This window comes from Alligator mississippiensis, chromosome 16 (assembly GCF_030867095.1).
Source record: "Alligator mississippiensis isolate rAllMis1 chromosome 16, rAllMis1, whole genome shotgun sequence".
Lineage (NCBI taxonomy): Eukaryota > Metazoa > Chordata > Crocodylia > Alligatoridae > Alligator > Alligator mississippiensis.
This window is the reverse complement of record NC_081839.1, coordinates 1,049,772-1,064,099: the sequence shown is the minus strand read 5'-3', so window position 1 is coordinate 1,064,099 and position 14,328 is coordinate 1,049,772. Positions and strand designations below refer to the sequence as shown.

At 45.5% G+C, this 14,328-nt stretch overlaps 1 protein-coding gene across 2 annotated transcripts in view; it reads left to right on the top strand.

Moving 5' to 3' along the window:
- Positions 1-14,328, top strand: part of ELL (elongation factor for RNA polymerase II) — a 62,847-nt gene that overhangs the window by 15,609 nt on the left and 32,910 nt on the right. For both annotated transcript variants that reach the window (XM_019486150.2, XM_019486149.2), the window contains exon 2: positions 13,418-13,465. In XM_019486150.2, coding sequence (XP_019341695.1) covers positions 13,418-13,465 — 48 coding nt within the window. The remainder of the gene's footprint in view (positions 1-13,417; positions 13,466-14,328) is intronic.

Genomic DNA, 14,328 nt, shown 5'->3' with positions numbered 1-14,328 from the left:
ATTACCTAGTAATTCCACAGTGGTTGAACTTCCAGAAATCAAGCTTATTGGTTTCTTGCAGGGTTAGAAAATGACATGAGTTACATCATATGCACGGTCCGTGAGTTGCATTTTACGTAGAGATCAAGACCTATTTCGTTTGGGAAATGTATTTCTGAGGGCTTGAGCTTTTTTGCTTGTCTTCCTCTGAAAGATGTGCCTAAACCACATTTGCACGTAGCTCGTTTCAGCAGAAATCTGTCTTGGGGAGGGGTGTCTTCGTGTCTACTTTACAATTGCAGGCAAGGACTAGTCGGAAGCCTGGCACTTTGGCAGCGTGCGGTGAATTGGAATTTCTTTACAAAAGGTTCATTTCACAATATATGTCTGCTGGTGTTAAAAAGTTGTTCAGAATATCATATTTCATGTCAGAGGCATCTACTCTCTGGGGCTTTAGAGGCTTATTTTTGCACATATACTGTAAGTAAAAACAATGGTTCCTGTGCCGAGAGGTGAGAACTCTTGGGAACAATAGGGCGGGGAGGGTTTTACTTAAGTGAAGTGACACCAGTGCAAGATAAAATTAGAACATTTTTCACTGGTTTTAAAGGGAAAGATTATATTGCTTTAAAAATATAAATAATTGCTTCTATAAATAAAGTATAGTATTGTTGCTTTATTTTCTAACACTAATACCCTGTATTGGCAAGACTCGCATGTAAGCTCTTCTTGCTAAATATAAGGACCAAGAAACTTATAAAACTGCATTAACCTGTCTTTATTTTTGAAAGATGGGGATTGGAAACAGTCAGCAGTCACAGCCAGTTCTTCCCTTCTCCCACTTCATTCGCTCCAGTTAAAGACTCCTACTGAAGGACAACTTTGCATCTCATGTCACAGTACCAATCCCAAGGAAGGAAGTGTGAGGAACTTACTCACCATCCTGTACCCAAAAATGCACCTGGCATACAGCAGTGGGAGACTAGCAGAGCTCCTTAAATGTGAATTCAAGATGGAAATCTTAAACTCTTCTCCCTAGTCCAATGATTCTTGGCCTTTTCAGACTCAGGGCCCCTTCAGGAAATACCAGCTCCTGGTTTTCATGTGTTTTTTGACTACAGGAAAATAATAAAGCAGTTTATTCTTGCAGAGATCTCGGAAAGGAGCAGGGCAGTCTTTAACACTGTGGCTCCCTATTTGAAACCTCCGGGTCTATATTGTGAATTATGTTTGTACGCCTAACAGTGCTAGCCTTGCATGGCACCCTGCAGCACCCTCGAAAGGGTCTCGTGGCACCCTGGTTGAGAATCACTGCTCCAGTCTTTCTAAAAGATCTGCTTTGGTTGATGAAGCAGAAGCGAGTTCAGCGCGTTTCTGCTTGTTCATTTTCCAGGAGGGCCCTTCCTCTTGGTCCTTGCCAGTACTGAGTTCTGGTCTGAACTCTTGCAGGTTCTCCAGGTTGTGGCTTCTCCCAGGAAAGAGGAGTTCTTGAGATGCTTAAAGCTAGTTCCTGATCACGCTAGGACCCGCATGTCGGTTATTAAGGATGCTTCAGCTGGCTTCTGATGTTGGGGCAGAACCGCTTCTGTCAGGTCTTGGAGCAGGGCATTGCTTTCTCCTGAAGTTCTTGCCATTCCCCCAGTAGCAAACCAAATCCTCTTGCAAAGCTGTTGTGATGGTAAGTCCAAACTGTACTTCACATTTCTGGCTGATGGTTGAGCTCAGTGTGGAGGCCAGGACTGCCTTGGTCTGCTGGGGCAACACCTGCTCAGGTCACCTGAGGAGGAGTCAAAGCAGCTGCTGCCCTGCAGGAACAGGGAGAGCTTTAGGTCAAGGAAGCCAGGGTCAAAAAGAAAGGCCTGTGTTTCCCGTTTCACCCGTTTTCATCCATTCATGGGGAGCTCTGCCTCTTCAGGGATGAGGGGAACAGGCAAGACTAGAGAAGCTGGCTTCAGAGGCAGACCGCCTCCTCCTTTCCCATCTCCATCGGGGGATCGAATGCTGTCCTTCCAGCAAAAAAAAATGGGAAAGCACATGCCAGTTGCTGTCTACCAGCAGCTGTGCAGGCCCTAGACACAGCCCTAGAAGACCAGATCCTTGTATGTTGTCTTGTCTACTTGGGTGAGCAAGGAAAGTCTCAGAGCACATATGAATTATGCAATACAGCCACTGTGGCAAGGACAGCCATCTCCCTTTCAGTATAGGAGCTGTACCGTGGGTCTTGTTTAAACATTCAGTATGCAAAAAAGATGCATACGTGTTGTGTTTATCAGTAGGGTTGCACCTCGGTCACGTGGCTCATTTAAAATCATATTGGTTGTATCCGCTCAGGGTGTTGCTTTAGGTCAGATTCTTAACGCTGGCGTCCCATCCCAACCCTTGCTCCTCTGGTTGAAGGTGTTTTGTCTTCTGCAATGCTTTCTCCCACAGACTGGGTCTAACCAAGCTTCTTGTTGAAGGACTCGGCTGCCTTTGCTGCCCGTTTGCTTTCCATTCTGAGTGTGGCCTTGAAATGTCTTGCCCAAGGCTTCAGGCCCCTTGACTCGCTCTGTGGCTGCAGTCATACTACCTGCTTGGCTTGAAGTTGTGCGCCTTGCCAGACTGCTTTCCGTGCCCTCTTGTCTTGATGGCTTAGCTGTAGCAGTAGGCCTGTGTCTTGATGCTTTTAATGAGACTAATACGAATTTTAGTCTGTCCACTATTAGTTAAAACATTTGAAAAGGTCATAGTTGGGCTGTCCCAGCCATGTGCAGAGCACTTAAACAAAATCTTGCGACATTTTTGGCTTTGACGGAGGAATCTGAAATAGCGGTCTGCTTTGCGCAGACTTGACTCTCGTTTTTTCTTGCACACAGAGTATAGTTTAGGATGTTTAGTGATCATGTTGATTCATCCAGGCTCTCTTCTGATTGACATTTTTAATCTTTTCACAAAGATTAAAAGATTTAATCTTGTATAAAGATATAATGAATGATCCTGTAATTATGGCTAGACTTCCCAGAGAAGAAAATAGTGGCAATTTAACTTGGTTTTCACAAGTGATTTATTTATTTTTTTCATGTATACACTTGACAGAAACGTGTCTTCTGTCAGTAGCAGGCTCAGTTCTCGGTCTTTTGAGGTGAAACATCGAGTTCAGCCTGATCCATGCAAGCTAGAAAGCCGTTGGTTCAGTTTAGAAGATGAATGTTGTGCTGTTGCAATTAATAATTGCAATCTTGAACTGTAGCTGTCAAATGCAGATATTGACTCTGCTAATTCGGAGGTTTGCATTCCACTTCTTTCAAGCAAGTATTAAGTTCTTCTGATAATGTTCTGTTAATTAGTTGCCAACACAATTATAGTGAAATTATAACATCAGAGTCAAGAGACTGAGAGCTGGTCAGCGGAAGGGAGAAATAATTAAATTTTTTCTCCTGTGGGCTTTTTCCGTTAAACCTGAATTCTGTTGCCTAATGAGCCCTTGGATGGATAAGGCATCTTGGTAAAAATTCAGCACTCTGTCTCTTCTAGAAAAGCATACATTTGATATATGTCAGCGTTCCTCTTCCCCTCTCCCCCCCAGTATGGCCAGACTTCACATTTCAAACTTTATTGAGCTAAACGGAAAAAGACTAAACCCTCTAAGTCTCTTTGTACACAAGGAGGAGGAAATGAGATGGTGTAGCTTTGTTTAAAAAAAAACAACAAAACAACCTCTGGCAGATTATATTTTAAAACTCGGGAGCAGTTCAAAACCAGTTTCAAGAAATGAGGATTTCTCCTACTTCACGTTCTGCTGCCAGTGCAGTACTGCCGAGTGCCTGGTTCCTCTTGCAGGGAAGTTCTAGAAATCTTGTTTGCGTCTGCTCAAAGTAATCGTGCAGCAGGGAAGTAAACCGACCTTGGGTTTCCTGTAATGCACGTCATGGGGAAGGAAAACCAGACTGCGCTCAGGTGAGAACAAACTGAAATGCAGAATTCCCTGCATCTGGCTGATACAAATGCACGCGGTGTAGGCTGCTGGACTGAGCCCCTCTCTAATGTGGATTAGAAGAGGTTGTGGTATTCAGGCCATTATGGGAAGAGACTTCCCTGCTAACTCAGCTTGCACGCTCTTTGTGAGGCGATCGCCCCGTGACAGCGGAGTTCAGTTGCTTTGTGGTTTGGTGATACAGGCTGTTGTCCGTTTAGGGGCCAAGGGTATGGTTTTTGTGCTTGCAATACAAAATCTTTTCGTTAAGCTACCAGCGTAAGACAGAGTCCTACATCTTCTTCCCTATGTTTGCTACTACATCGCTTATTTTTTTCCTGGGACTCGAAGTGAGTTGGTGTTGTGATCGTGTCTAAATAGCGTAGTGCTGTCAGACCTGGAACATTTCCTTTTTTTTTTTCCTCTTTCCAAAACTGTGAATACCGAATGTCCCCAATCCAGAGACACCATTTTGGAAGCTTTCTGTCTCTGGGTAAGTGCCTCTTGCCACTGCAGTGACGTTTTGAACAAAAGCTTCAGTCTAGGCTCTAAAAGGATCAGAAATCAAGTTGCTTCTGAAACTTGGCTAACAATGCTGCTGAAGGTATGCCATGCCCGGGGGAAATTGAGGCATAATTCAGGAGCAAGGAAAATGGCACCAAGGTTTAATCTGTAGAGTAATCCTGGGGGGAGAGGTGAACAGTTGACTGCTCTAGAGAAGCTCTGTGGGGTCAGTAGGGGCTGTCTCTTGTCCACCGTTCGGGCAGTGCCACGTCTTGAGCACCTGCGTTTTATGGCAAGTATAAACGTTGAAAGCTTGAGTGTATTCGGTTCCTTACAAGAACCAAGATTCGTCCTGAAAAACTGCGTTGTAGTGCTGTAGTCTCGAGAAATCGATCTGTGTGGTTCTGATTAGGAACCTGCTTTCTCAAATGCCACTTAAAATGAGCAGCCCTGATTGCTGTCCTTGTAAAACTCCAGTCCTAGTTTTTCTCCCCAAACGAATGCTTCACTTCTGTGTTTTCATTTTGAGGAAGCCCAGGACCTGAGCACTGGACCCGTGTGTCGAGGAAAGCAAGAAAGAAGTACATCTCCATTTGGATTGGTGGGGGGCGGATTTTTTTTAAAACAGAAAAACTTATGCAAACACTTGTCTCAATTGTCCTTTCCCACATGCAGTCAATGTGCGGGCTCCAGGACCGCTGGTGCTTTTGGCAGGGTACCTGCTAGTGACTGGAAGGGAGTGGGGAAACACGACCAGTGTGTCTCTTGTGTTCTTCAGCTGGTCCTTCCTCTGAAAGCTTTGGGCCTCGAGGATGAAGACCGCTGGAAATCCTCAGCACCGTGCACTCTTTCCTATGGCATTTGTCTTTTGGGTGCTAAAATCATTGCCTTGAGTTGTAGGTGCTTGCAGCTTTTTTGGGACCATGAGAGTGGTGTTTAGCCAGGCTGCTTGAAGAAATGAGGACACTAGCACCTTGCCTCCTGGCTCCCTAACTAGGGTCTGAATTAAAAACTGCATGAAAAGTTTTCTGAGCCTGGGCCTAGATTTTTCTCTGTGAATAGATGCGTAGGTGCTCTTCAAAACAACCTGCGGAGATGCAGTTAATCCTGTGAAATGCTTCGAATGAACTTCTAATGTGAGAAATGCTTTCATTCACGCATGGCAGGGTATGTTCTTGCAATAGCTTCAAAGGAATGCAAAAGTGGTAAGGTAAAGAAGTCTTGTTTTCTAGAGCAGTTGAATGGGAACTCTACTTGGAGCAGGTAGCAAGCGGGCACGTTTCGTGTGCTTCCTGTCTGTGGGATGGCGCCCGTTTGCCGTCGATATTCGGCACGCCGTGCAATAGGCGTCTCTGGCCTACACCAGCTCTTTTGAGAGAGCGACTACAGGTGAGCATGAGGCTTTTCTCCCCACTGCTGGAAGGTCTTGGGGGCATGCTCCATGAGGGTGTTTCCAGGGGGATTTGTGTGCTTTGCTGCTAGATCTCTAATGAACTTTGGGACTCTGAGCTCTAGCTCTCTTGTGATTCCTGGCAACAAGACTTTGGATATTTTTTGCTTTGTTTTTACTGAGCGTAGTTGTACTCTCTGGTATGAATGGTGAGAGATGCTTCATGCAAACAAAGCTATAAATAGAAAATTGAATAATAAAGTTTATGTACTTGAGACTTCAGCGAGGCTCCCCACAGGTACAGCGGGCACAAGCCTCCGCTGAGCAGTTGTGTGATCTCATCGAGCCTGTTCTTTGTCCCCAGCTTTTGTTAGCATCGCTTACCCTTTTTTGATGCCTTGCTTGAAACAAAACCACGAGCTCCGTAAGGAGGGAATGGTTTCTGACCTGGACTGGAAGGTGCGTAGCTTCCAGCTCGGGGCTGGAGAAAACTTGCACGTTGCTGCATGAAGCAAGTTCGAGCCTGACCTATATTCTAAGTACAGAATTATTACCTGGCTCACTCAACAGGTATCAAATGTGCATATGCTAGTTGCTTTCAGGACCTTTCATGTCCCAGCATATCTGTTTTATCCCAGTCTCCAGACAAGAGAGGATAAGGATCTGCAACCGACTTGGGCAGCATGCTACGCATTTTAATTAGACTGTTTGATCTCATCGCTTCCCTTCTAAGAATCAAGTGGTATTGCTAAATGCCCGAGTGTAACTAGGGCTCCTGAGCGTGTAAAAGAAAGTGTGATTGCACCTGCCGTGCGACAGGTGGGATAAAGATCATCCAAGCTAGGCCCCCAGTTACTAGTCACCTTTGGGGAATGGAGGTCTAAATTCCTTATCTTGTTTTGGGGTTTTTTTGATTAACCTTTTTTTGAGCTTAGTCTGAGTAAAGGCCCTTCAGCAGCAGTGGTGACGTGGGGAGGGAACAGAGTTCACCTCCCGTGAAGTGGGCGAAAGGAAAAGAAACAGGACATGGCGCGAAGCTCAAGGGGGGACGTGGGTGAGCCGGGGATGTGGGAGGGGCCGAGGTCACTTGAATTTCAAGATTAAACTGCTTCCTTGCTCCGTGCTAACTGGCTTCTGAGCTGGAATAATTTTGTGCTACTAGGGGTGCAGGTGACCTGGTTTGCATGACAACTGGAATTATGTCTGGTGAAGTGCTGATCTTGGGCTTTGCATGGTATTTATAGCCTCTCAAGACATTTATTGGAATTCTTCTTACGACCAAATTTTAAATCAATGCTTAAGTGTTGAGTCTCTGAAAATAACTTTAGCCCAACCTCATGAAGCAGAGGCTCTCATTTACTGCAGTTTGCCCTGAATTTCCAGTTTTTGTTTTGTTTTGTTCCTAAAACTGGAGCATGTGCCAATAGAAAGTACAGGCAAACATGTTCTGCAAATAACTGTCTTCCAGCGGAGTTTCTGGGAAATCAGTGGGTTCTTGAAACACTTTTAAAATATCTTTTATTTTACTGGAAAGTGAAGGGGGTGGTTGTCCGGTAGCTGAAGACCTGCGGATTTCACAGGTGTCTACATCTTTTCTCTTCTCTCCCTGTTCCCATTACGTGGATCTGCTTGCTAAGGAAATGTTAATCCAAACGGACTGTGAGATCCACCTTCGGGCTCTGCATGGAAACACTTGTTCAGGTTTTGAAAACATTATATGCCAGCTGTCCTTGATCTCTACCTAGCAGAACAGTTGTTTCTTTAAATATAAGGAACGGATTTCTAGAGCCGCAACTTAAACAGGTTTTTTTTGTCCTGTCGTCTTTGCTGTTCTGTATGTACAAAATTATTTTAAGCCACCATGTATAAGTACTAAATATAGCATGCTCGTATTCTAGTTATCTGCTCTTGTGCTTATTCTGTGCCGGCCAGCGACCTGCAATAAAACGTTTTACTCTCCAGTATCCGGTTTTGTAGCCATCCTTAAATGATGCTCCTTCCCCTCCCTGCTTCCCTCCACCTCATCCCATCCAGGACACTACTACTGGGTCTGCCTGCAAGAAAGGAGCTGGGAACTTCTTTTAGCATTTCCTTTTTTGCCTTTGCACCCTGTTTCTGTATGCAGCTCATCTGTATTTCTTGAGGTGAATCATTGAACTGCTTCTGGAAAGAACCGAATGCAGTGCTGCTGGCTCCAAATAGTTGGTTTCTCAGAGGCTGAGCTCTAGGAGTCGGGGAATTACGTGAGCTTCTAGCTCCTCAAGCCGTACAGAGAAACTGGAAAATGTGCCTGCAGTGTAAGAGCCTAAAGTCTCTAAATATCCTGAAGGCACTGGACTGAATTGCTTTGGGGTCTCGGGTCGTCTAAAACCATCACGGGACATCTTTGAGGTGATGCTTGGTTTGGGCTATTGTGGATGGCCTTTAGAAAAAGTGGTTTGGGGCTATAAAATGGGGAGCACGGTCCACCTTCGGCAGCAGGCCGGCCTTGGCTAGCGGCAGCTTTGCTGATATGCACACACCAGATACCGGAGAAGTGAAGCTGCTGTTGACATAGGTGTGCTTGGGGACAAGAGCAGTCTGTGATGCTCGTCCTACGCTGCTCTCTCTGCTCTGTGGTTACCAGTTTGCAGAGTCCTGCTTGCTATGCGATCACACGTTCACATTCAATCTAGCACCCATCATGAGGCCTCGGTATTGAACAGTCTTTTCAGGTGAATGGGCAGCTCGCACCTCAAGGCATCTTTGTACCCAGGCTTATGGGATTGGTAACCATAGGGAGTTGCAGCCATAATGTACAGACATTTAAGAGCGTCTTGCTTTGTAAAATTTGATCTCTGGTCTGCAGTATGGCCCCCTCAGTGCAAAGCTTTCGTGTTGGGTTCCTCGTCGCTCTGTATTACCTCCAGCTCTGTTCTGGAAACTGAAGCTGCTTTGAATTCTGCAAGTTGACTAGCCAGCTCCGAAGCTAGGCTACCCGGACACTGGGCGATTTAAATAGAGAACTGGAAGAGGTGTGAAGCCTGCGAGCCGGTTTTGGTCGGGAGGATCTTATTTCCTGACTGGAATACACGAATGCCTTTTCTTATTCTACGCAAGTGCATCAGTAGGGCTCCTTGGACATCTCTCTCAATTATGACGATATGTACCAAGGCTAAAGCATGTGCTTTTATTGCAACACGATACAGGTCCCTGTTGGTGCCAGATGCTTGTCTATGCTGATGCCTAGATCTTGGAGGACTAAATCTACTGAAATTATAACCTTTCTGCTGTCACATTCTTGGCTGGGCTGCACGGGAGGTGTGTACCAGGATGGAGAGAACAATCCAGTTCTGTTGCAGCACAAAACCATCTCTGCTATTTTCTCTTCTCCTTCTATTAGATAAGAGGAGGCTCAACATGCCAGTCTTCATCCAATTCTGTGGCTGTGAAACCTTGATGACTTTTGAAACAAATAATTAGAGCTTGTGGTTTCAGCTGCCTCAAAATGGAAATAATAGGGAGCAGAAAGGAGCCAGCAGTAACCTGTAGTACTTGCAGGGCGTTTGCATGTGTAGCGAGGTCTTGCCAGCTCTCCTGTGTTTGGAAAGCAGTAAGTCAAGGGTGTCAGATATGGCGCGCGAGCCCTATCATCTGGCCTACAATGCTGCCCATGGGGCTTGGACTGGACCCGCATGCCCCAGACTAGCCCATGTGCTGCATGCCGTGCACGGGGCCAGTCCTGCACAGTACTCGGGGCCAGTCCGTGGGTCCTGTCCAGCCTGCTCGCTGGCTCTGTGCCACTCAACCAGCCTGATGGGTGAGAGATCCCTGCAGTAAGTGATGCAGTTTCTGAACGGTACATAGCAAGCTTCAATTATTGGAGCTTCATGCGTTTCATCTGCGTCTCACTGGGACTAGAACTTGGTTTGGGCTTGAATCTCCTCCTTCCAGCAATCTTGGGACCATGGAGATACTAATATGTGTGCTGACGGGAAAGCAGCTAATGAGGCACTTCTGTTGTGTGGTCTTCCATGCAGCCTGGGACTATAGATCTGTTAAATTTGAGGTGGCCGGCGCTGGAGCGCTAGCCCAACTGCTCAAAGTACTGTGGGCTTGCCTCTAGTCAGTCCATCTTCAGGGTCAGCTTTTAGACACTTGTTTCTGCCAATTAATTTTTGTCTCATGGGGAAACCATAGGCGTAGGATGTCAGCTCAGACAGATCAGGCTCTGCAGGTGTCCTGTCTGCTCAGCCTAGTTGCTCTATATTAGGGTTGACAGTGTTTAGACAACTTGCCCTCCACCAGCCCTGCCTTTTAATTTGTCTCAACATTATGTGGGCAAAACTAGTCCCTAAGAAATTCTCACTCGTACGAGATGACACGACCGCTTCGAAGCTGTGCTGTGGGAAAGCTGGCTTGCTAAATGCAGTGTTGCTGACAGTCTTTCTGAAGACAGAGAGTGCAACTTTGAATTCTTGAGAAGGAAATGAAGAAACAGGAAAGAGCACCATGCTTTCCACCAGTGGCGGGTAGCATGGGGGTTTCCAGCATACTCAGCATCAAGGTTCAACTGTTCGGGCATCAGTGGGGGAGGAGAGCTGGAAGACTTTTCAGAAGATGCCAAAGTTTTGGAGATGGCAATGGGAATTGGTAAGAAACCCCCCCAAAATAGTACAGGGGTTGATCCAAATTAGCAGTTATGAATTCAAGGCAAATTAGCTAAATCAGATGAAACCTCTGAATTGCCTGAAGTAGTTAAATCATATGAAACCTCAGATTGTCTGATTTTTCTGGAATCAAAAACGGCCTTAATTCAGCTCTCAGCTATGACAGCTTAAAAACTGAATGTGTGTGGACCCATATGGGGATGTTTGGCCAACTCACTTTTAGTTAATTTGGCTTAATTTTCTGGAGTGTCCCTGTGTAGACCTCGTCTAAGGGAAGTCATTACCTGCAGAAAGAAGATGATACCACCTGTGGGGCATGGGGAGGGCAGGAATGGGCAGGTAGGTGACTCCTAATGGCCAGTTTTCTTTCACCACAAGAGAGAAGCTTATTCTACTTACAGATCCCTGCCTCCCCCACCCTCAGTATGACAAAATAGTTCATTTAAATGGTACAGCAGCAGCCAGGACCCCCGAAGTTTCCCGGAGGTCAGCGATGTTGTGCGCTGAGTGTGGTGCACGGCTGTGGGAGATCGCAAGAAAAGGTGACTTGGGTACAAGAGGGGCCAAGCCCCCAATGGAGAAGACGAGCTGATGTCTGTAAGTGAATTCACCTGATGACTCACTCGTTTGAATCCTGCATAAATAGTCCTTCCAGCTGCACTGGTTTGGAAGTGAATGTTGATTGTTAGGTGAATTTTTATAAAATGACTTGCGTGATTACAAATTTGTCTTATTTTGCATAACAGTATTTCTGTACGTTGTTTTGCCTTTTTATTCCACTTCAGTAATCTTCCTGGTTTATTTGCAGAAGCTTCTTCAAGCTAAAATTAGATGCAAGAGACACTTAGGCAGTATGCTTCTGAATGCCTTCAAAATCATTGTCCTCTAAATTACATTCATATGGCTTTATGGACACACACTGTACAGTACATGCTGACGCCGTGAACGAAAGCTGGCCCGTCTGCCTATGAACAGAGTGCTGTGGTATGTGGTGTCGTGGCGCTCAAGGAATTTAGTGATCTTGGTAGGAAGAGAGAAACGTTGTTGATTGTTTTATTGTAGAGGTTATTTCCTATCTGCAGACAGTACCCTGCAAAGCAGGAGTGAGTGCTGCCCCCAATCTGAGACCACTCATCATCCCACTGTCCCTAAACTCCTGTGGCTCGGTAACAGTTTGGGAAGTAATTTGAATCGCTTAAAATGTATTGGATGTGCAGTGGAAAATCCAGCAGGCTTCAACTTGCTTGTAGCTTGTTTGTTGATAGTAAAAAACCTTTTCCTCTATTAGCAAGAGTTTGACATCAGCATGTTATGGCTTAGTCTTGAGACTCCTGAGCTGAAAGCAATTGGATGGGGCCTGCGGGATTGACTGGGGAAACTCTGCCGCGTGGACATCCAAGCTCTTAACTGTTTCACTGCTCGGCACCCGCTGCACCCACATGCTTTACTTTTGAGGTTTCTTAATGAAAAATGGGCTTGTCTGCGGTGCCAGGAGATCGGGACATGTTCAAACAGCACAAGAAGCTTTTCCTTATTGTGTGCACTTAGTGCAGAAAAGTCACTGACCTGCATTAGTACGTGCATCTCCCTCCAAAGCACCTTCCCTTGGACGTTCCCTCTGAAAACTGCTTTCACATGAAAAGAGAAGCTCATTTATTTTGCAATGACACATCCTTAAATATTCGCAAAGTTTTTTACTCAAAAGAGCTTGCTTTCACTAGCTGTGTACTCTGTCCTGCCTGTAACATGTGTGCACTGGGTTACTGGGCTATTTTAAAAAAGAGCCTGACAAATTTGTATGGTTTGGGAAGTGAAAAGACTCAGTCCAGAATTACATACACTCTTCATACAAATTGAAGTATATCAGCACCTTCATACGAACCTTGATGAGGCTATCTAGTGACTTTTGTTGCTCCTCACTTATTCCTCTCCCTCCAGAAGGAAGGTTAAGGTGCCCAGAAATTTGCCATGTGCATCTGCTTCTCAGTGGACAGTTGGAGCAATTGCCTCCTTGGTTCAGAATAGTGTTTACAGCAGCCTGCCAAAGCAGTACCCCTCGAAGAGTTAGGCCACACCTGTACCAGGGAAGTGGCTGTCGCCTAACTATAGTGGCAAAGGTAAGGCAGGTGGGGCCCTGGGTGTGAATGTGGGTCTCTAGGCAGGAGCTTTTCTTCTGCCAGAGCTACAGCAACTCCCCTGAATAACAGACTCTCTATTGGAAGGGGGTGGCCAGCCGAGCTCTGCTGGATACGTGGAAGGAAGGGTAGAGGTGCACCTTATAGACTAACTGGATTAAATGGATAAGCTTTTGTGAGCAACAGCTTGCTTCATCATGCTATTCTATGAAATGTTATGAGAGGACATGCAGAGAGCAGACTATCAAATAACCTAACTCTGCTGGCAGTTTTGAAATGCTGATTGCACACAGGTGAAACAGTCATTTGTTCAAATTTCAAGTTGTGCAAATGCTTTGATAAGTTTTTCCCTTTAGCACCTCTTAATTTCTTTTAACTAATAACTACATAACCACTGCAAATGTAAACCACAAGATTTTGCGACTCTCTGACGTGCTTCAGGGTATAAGTTAATGAGCGCAAGGATCAGGAAGGAATTCCTTGTGTGGTTTGTTGAAGTTGGCTGGCTAGGACTGTGCGCCTTTGTTTTTTCTTTTGTCTCCCTCTGTAGCATGGATGAAGAACTTGGGCTATTACTTTTTTGCTGTTGACCACTATTGAAGGCATGAGAAACTAGTGGTCTGATTCTGAGTGCGTTTCCCCCTCCTGCAAGGGCAGATCCCCTCTACAGTTTTCTACTTAAAATCAACTACAGTACTATGAATTATGCAGTTCTTCCCTTTTAAAAGCATATTCTCTATGACTCGTATTGAATTATTTGTAGTGCATACTTTGGTGGTGTCTAATGCTGTTTTTTCTTGTTTTGTAGAATGCTGTGGCCTTGAAACCATCAATTCAGTTCCAAGGGAGCCAAGGGGTAAGTTTTGTTTTTGTGTTTTTGATATCGGTTACTTTAGAAGGCTTTCCAGTGGGTGTAAATCTATGTACAGTTTGGGACAGTTAACCTCAGTGAGCTTGTCCCCTGGGCATGGGTCGGATTCTACCTTTAATGGTGATCCGTCTCCTTGCAAGCATTGAAGAAATCTCCGTTCCGAACTTGGTCCAGGGAAAACATTGATATCAGTGGGATTGCTAACTGCTGTGTATATGGCCATGTTCCCAAGTGGAGTAGGAAAACCAAAAAATTAAATTGACACTGGTATGTGTTAAGAGTATGCAGTGATCCTTAGGATCTTGGGGAAAAGGGGTTGGCTTGGAGCTATATATCATCTAGTCAAGCACTAAGGCAGGATCAAAGGCAGTTTTCAAGATGTCAGTGCAGGTTGCAAGGACAACCAGGAGCTGTCTGGTTCAGATTCACAGTTTTCAGTGCAGTTAATGTGCTGAGTGCTGCAAGACTCAGTCCTGGGAAGTAGAAATTACTGAAAATTGAAGTTCAGTTGATTGGACTTGTCTATGCCCTGGTGTGAAGAATAATTAATATTCAAAATAACATGGACAGTGCTGGTAGATTGAATAAAGTGTCCGAGAGTTTTGGTTTGACGTATTCCCGTCAGGCACGGACAGATGAACACGGAGCGGGGAGTTGGACTCGCTGCACCCGGGCTGCTCCATGGTAGCTGTCTGAACGTGCTGACCCTGTGGTAAATAAAAGCCGAAGTGAGACAGCTTTAGACCCATTTCACTGAGGTGTAAGCTGCCTTGGGTTAGCTTGCGGGTTCACCTCAGGGCAAGTGCTTTCAGACAGTGGGTTAGTACAGTAAGTCCCTGCCCCTTCCA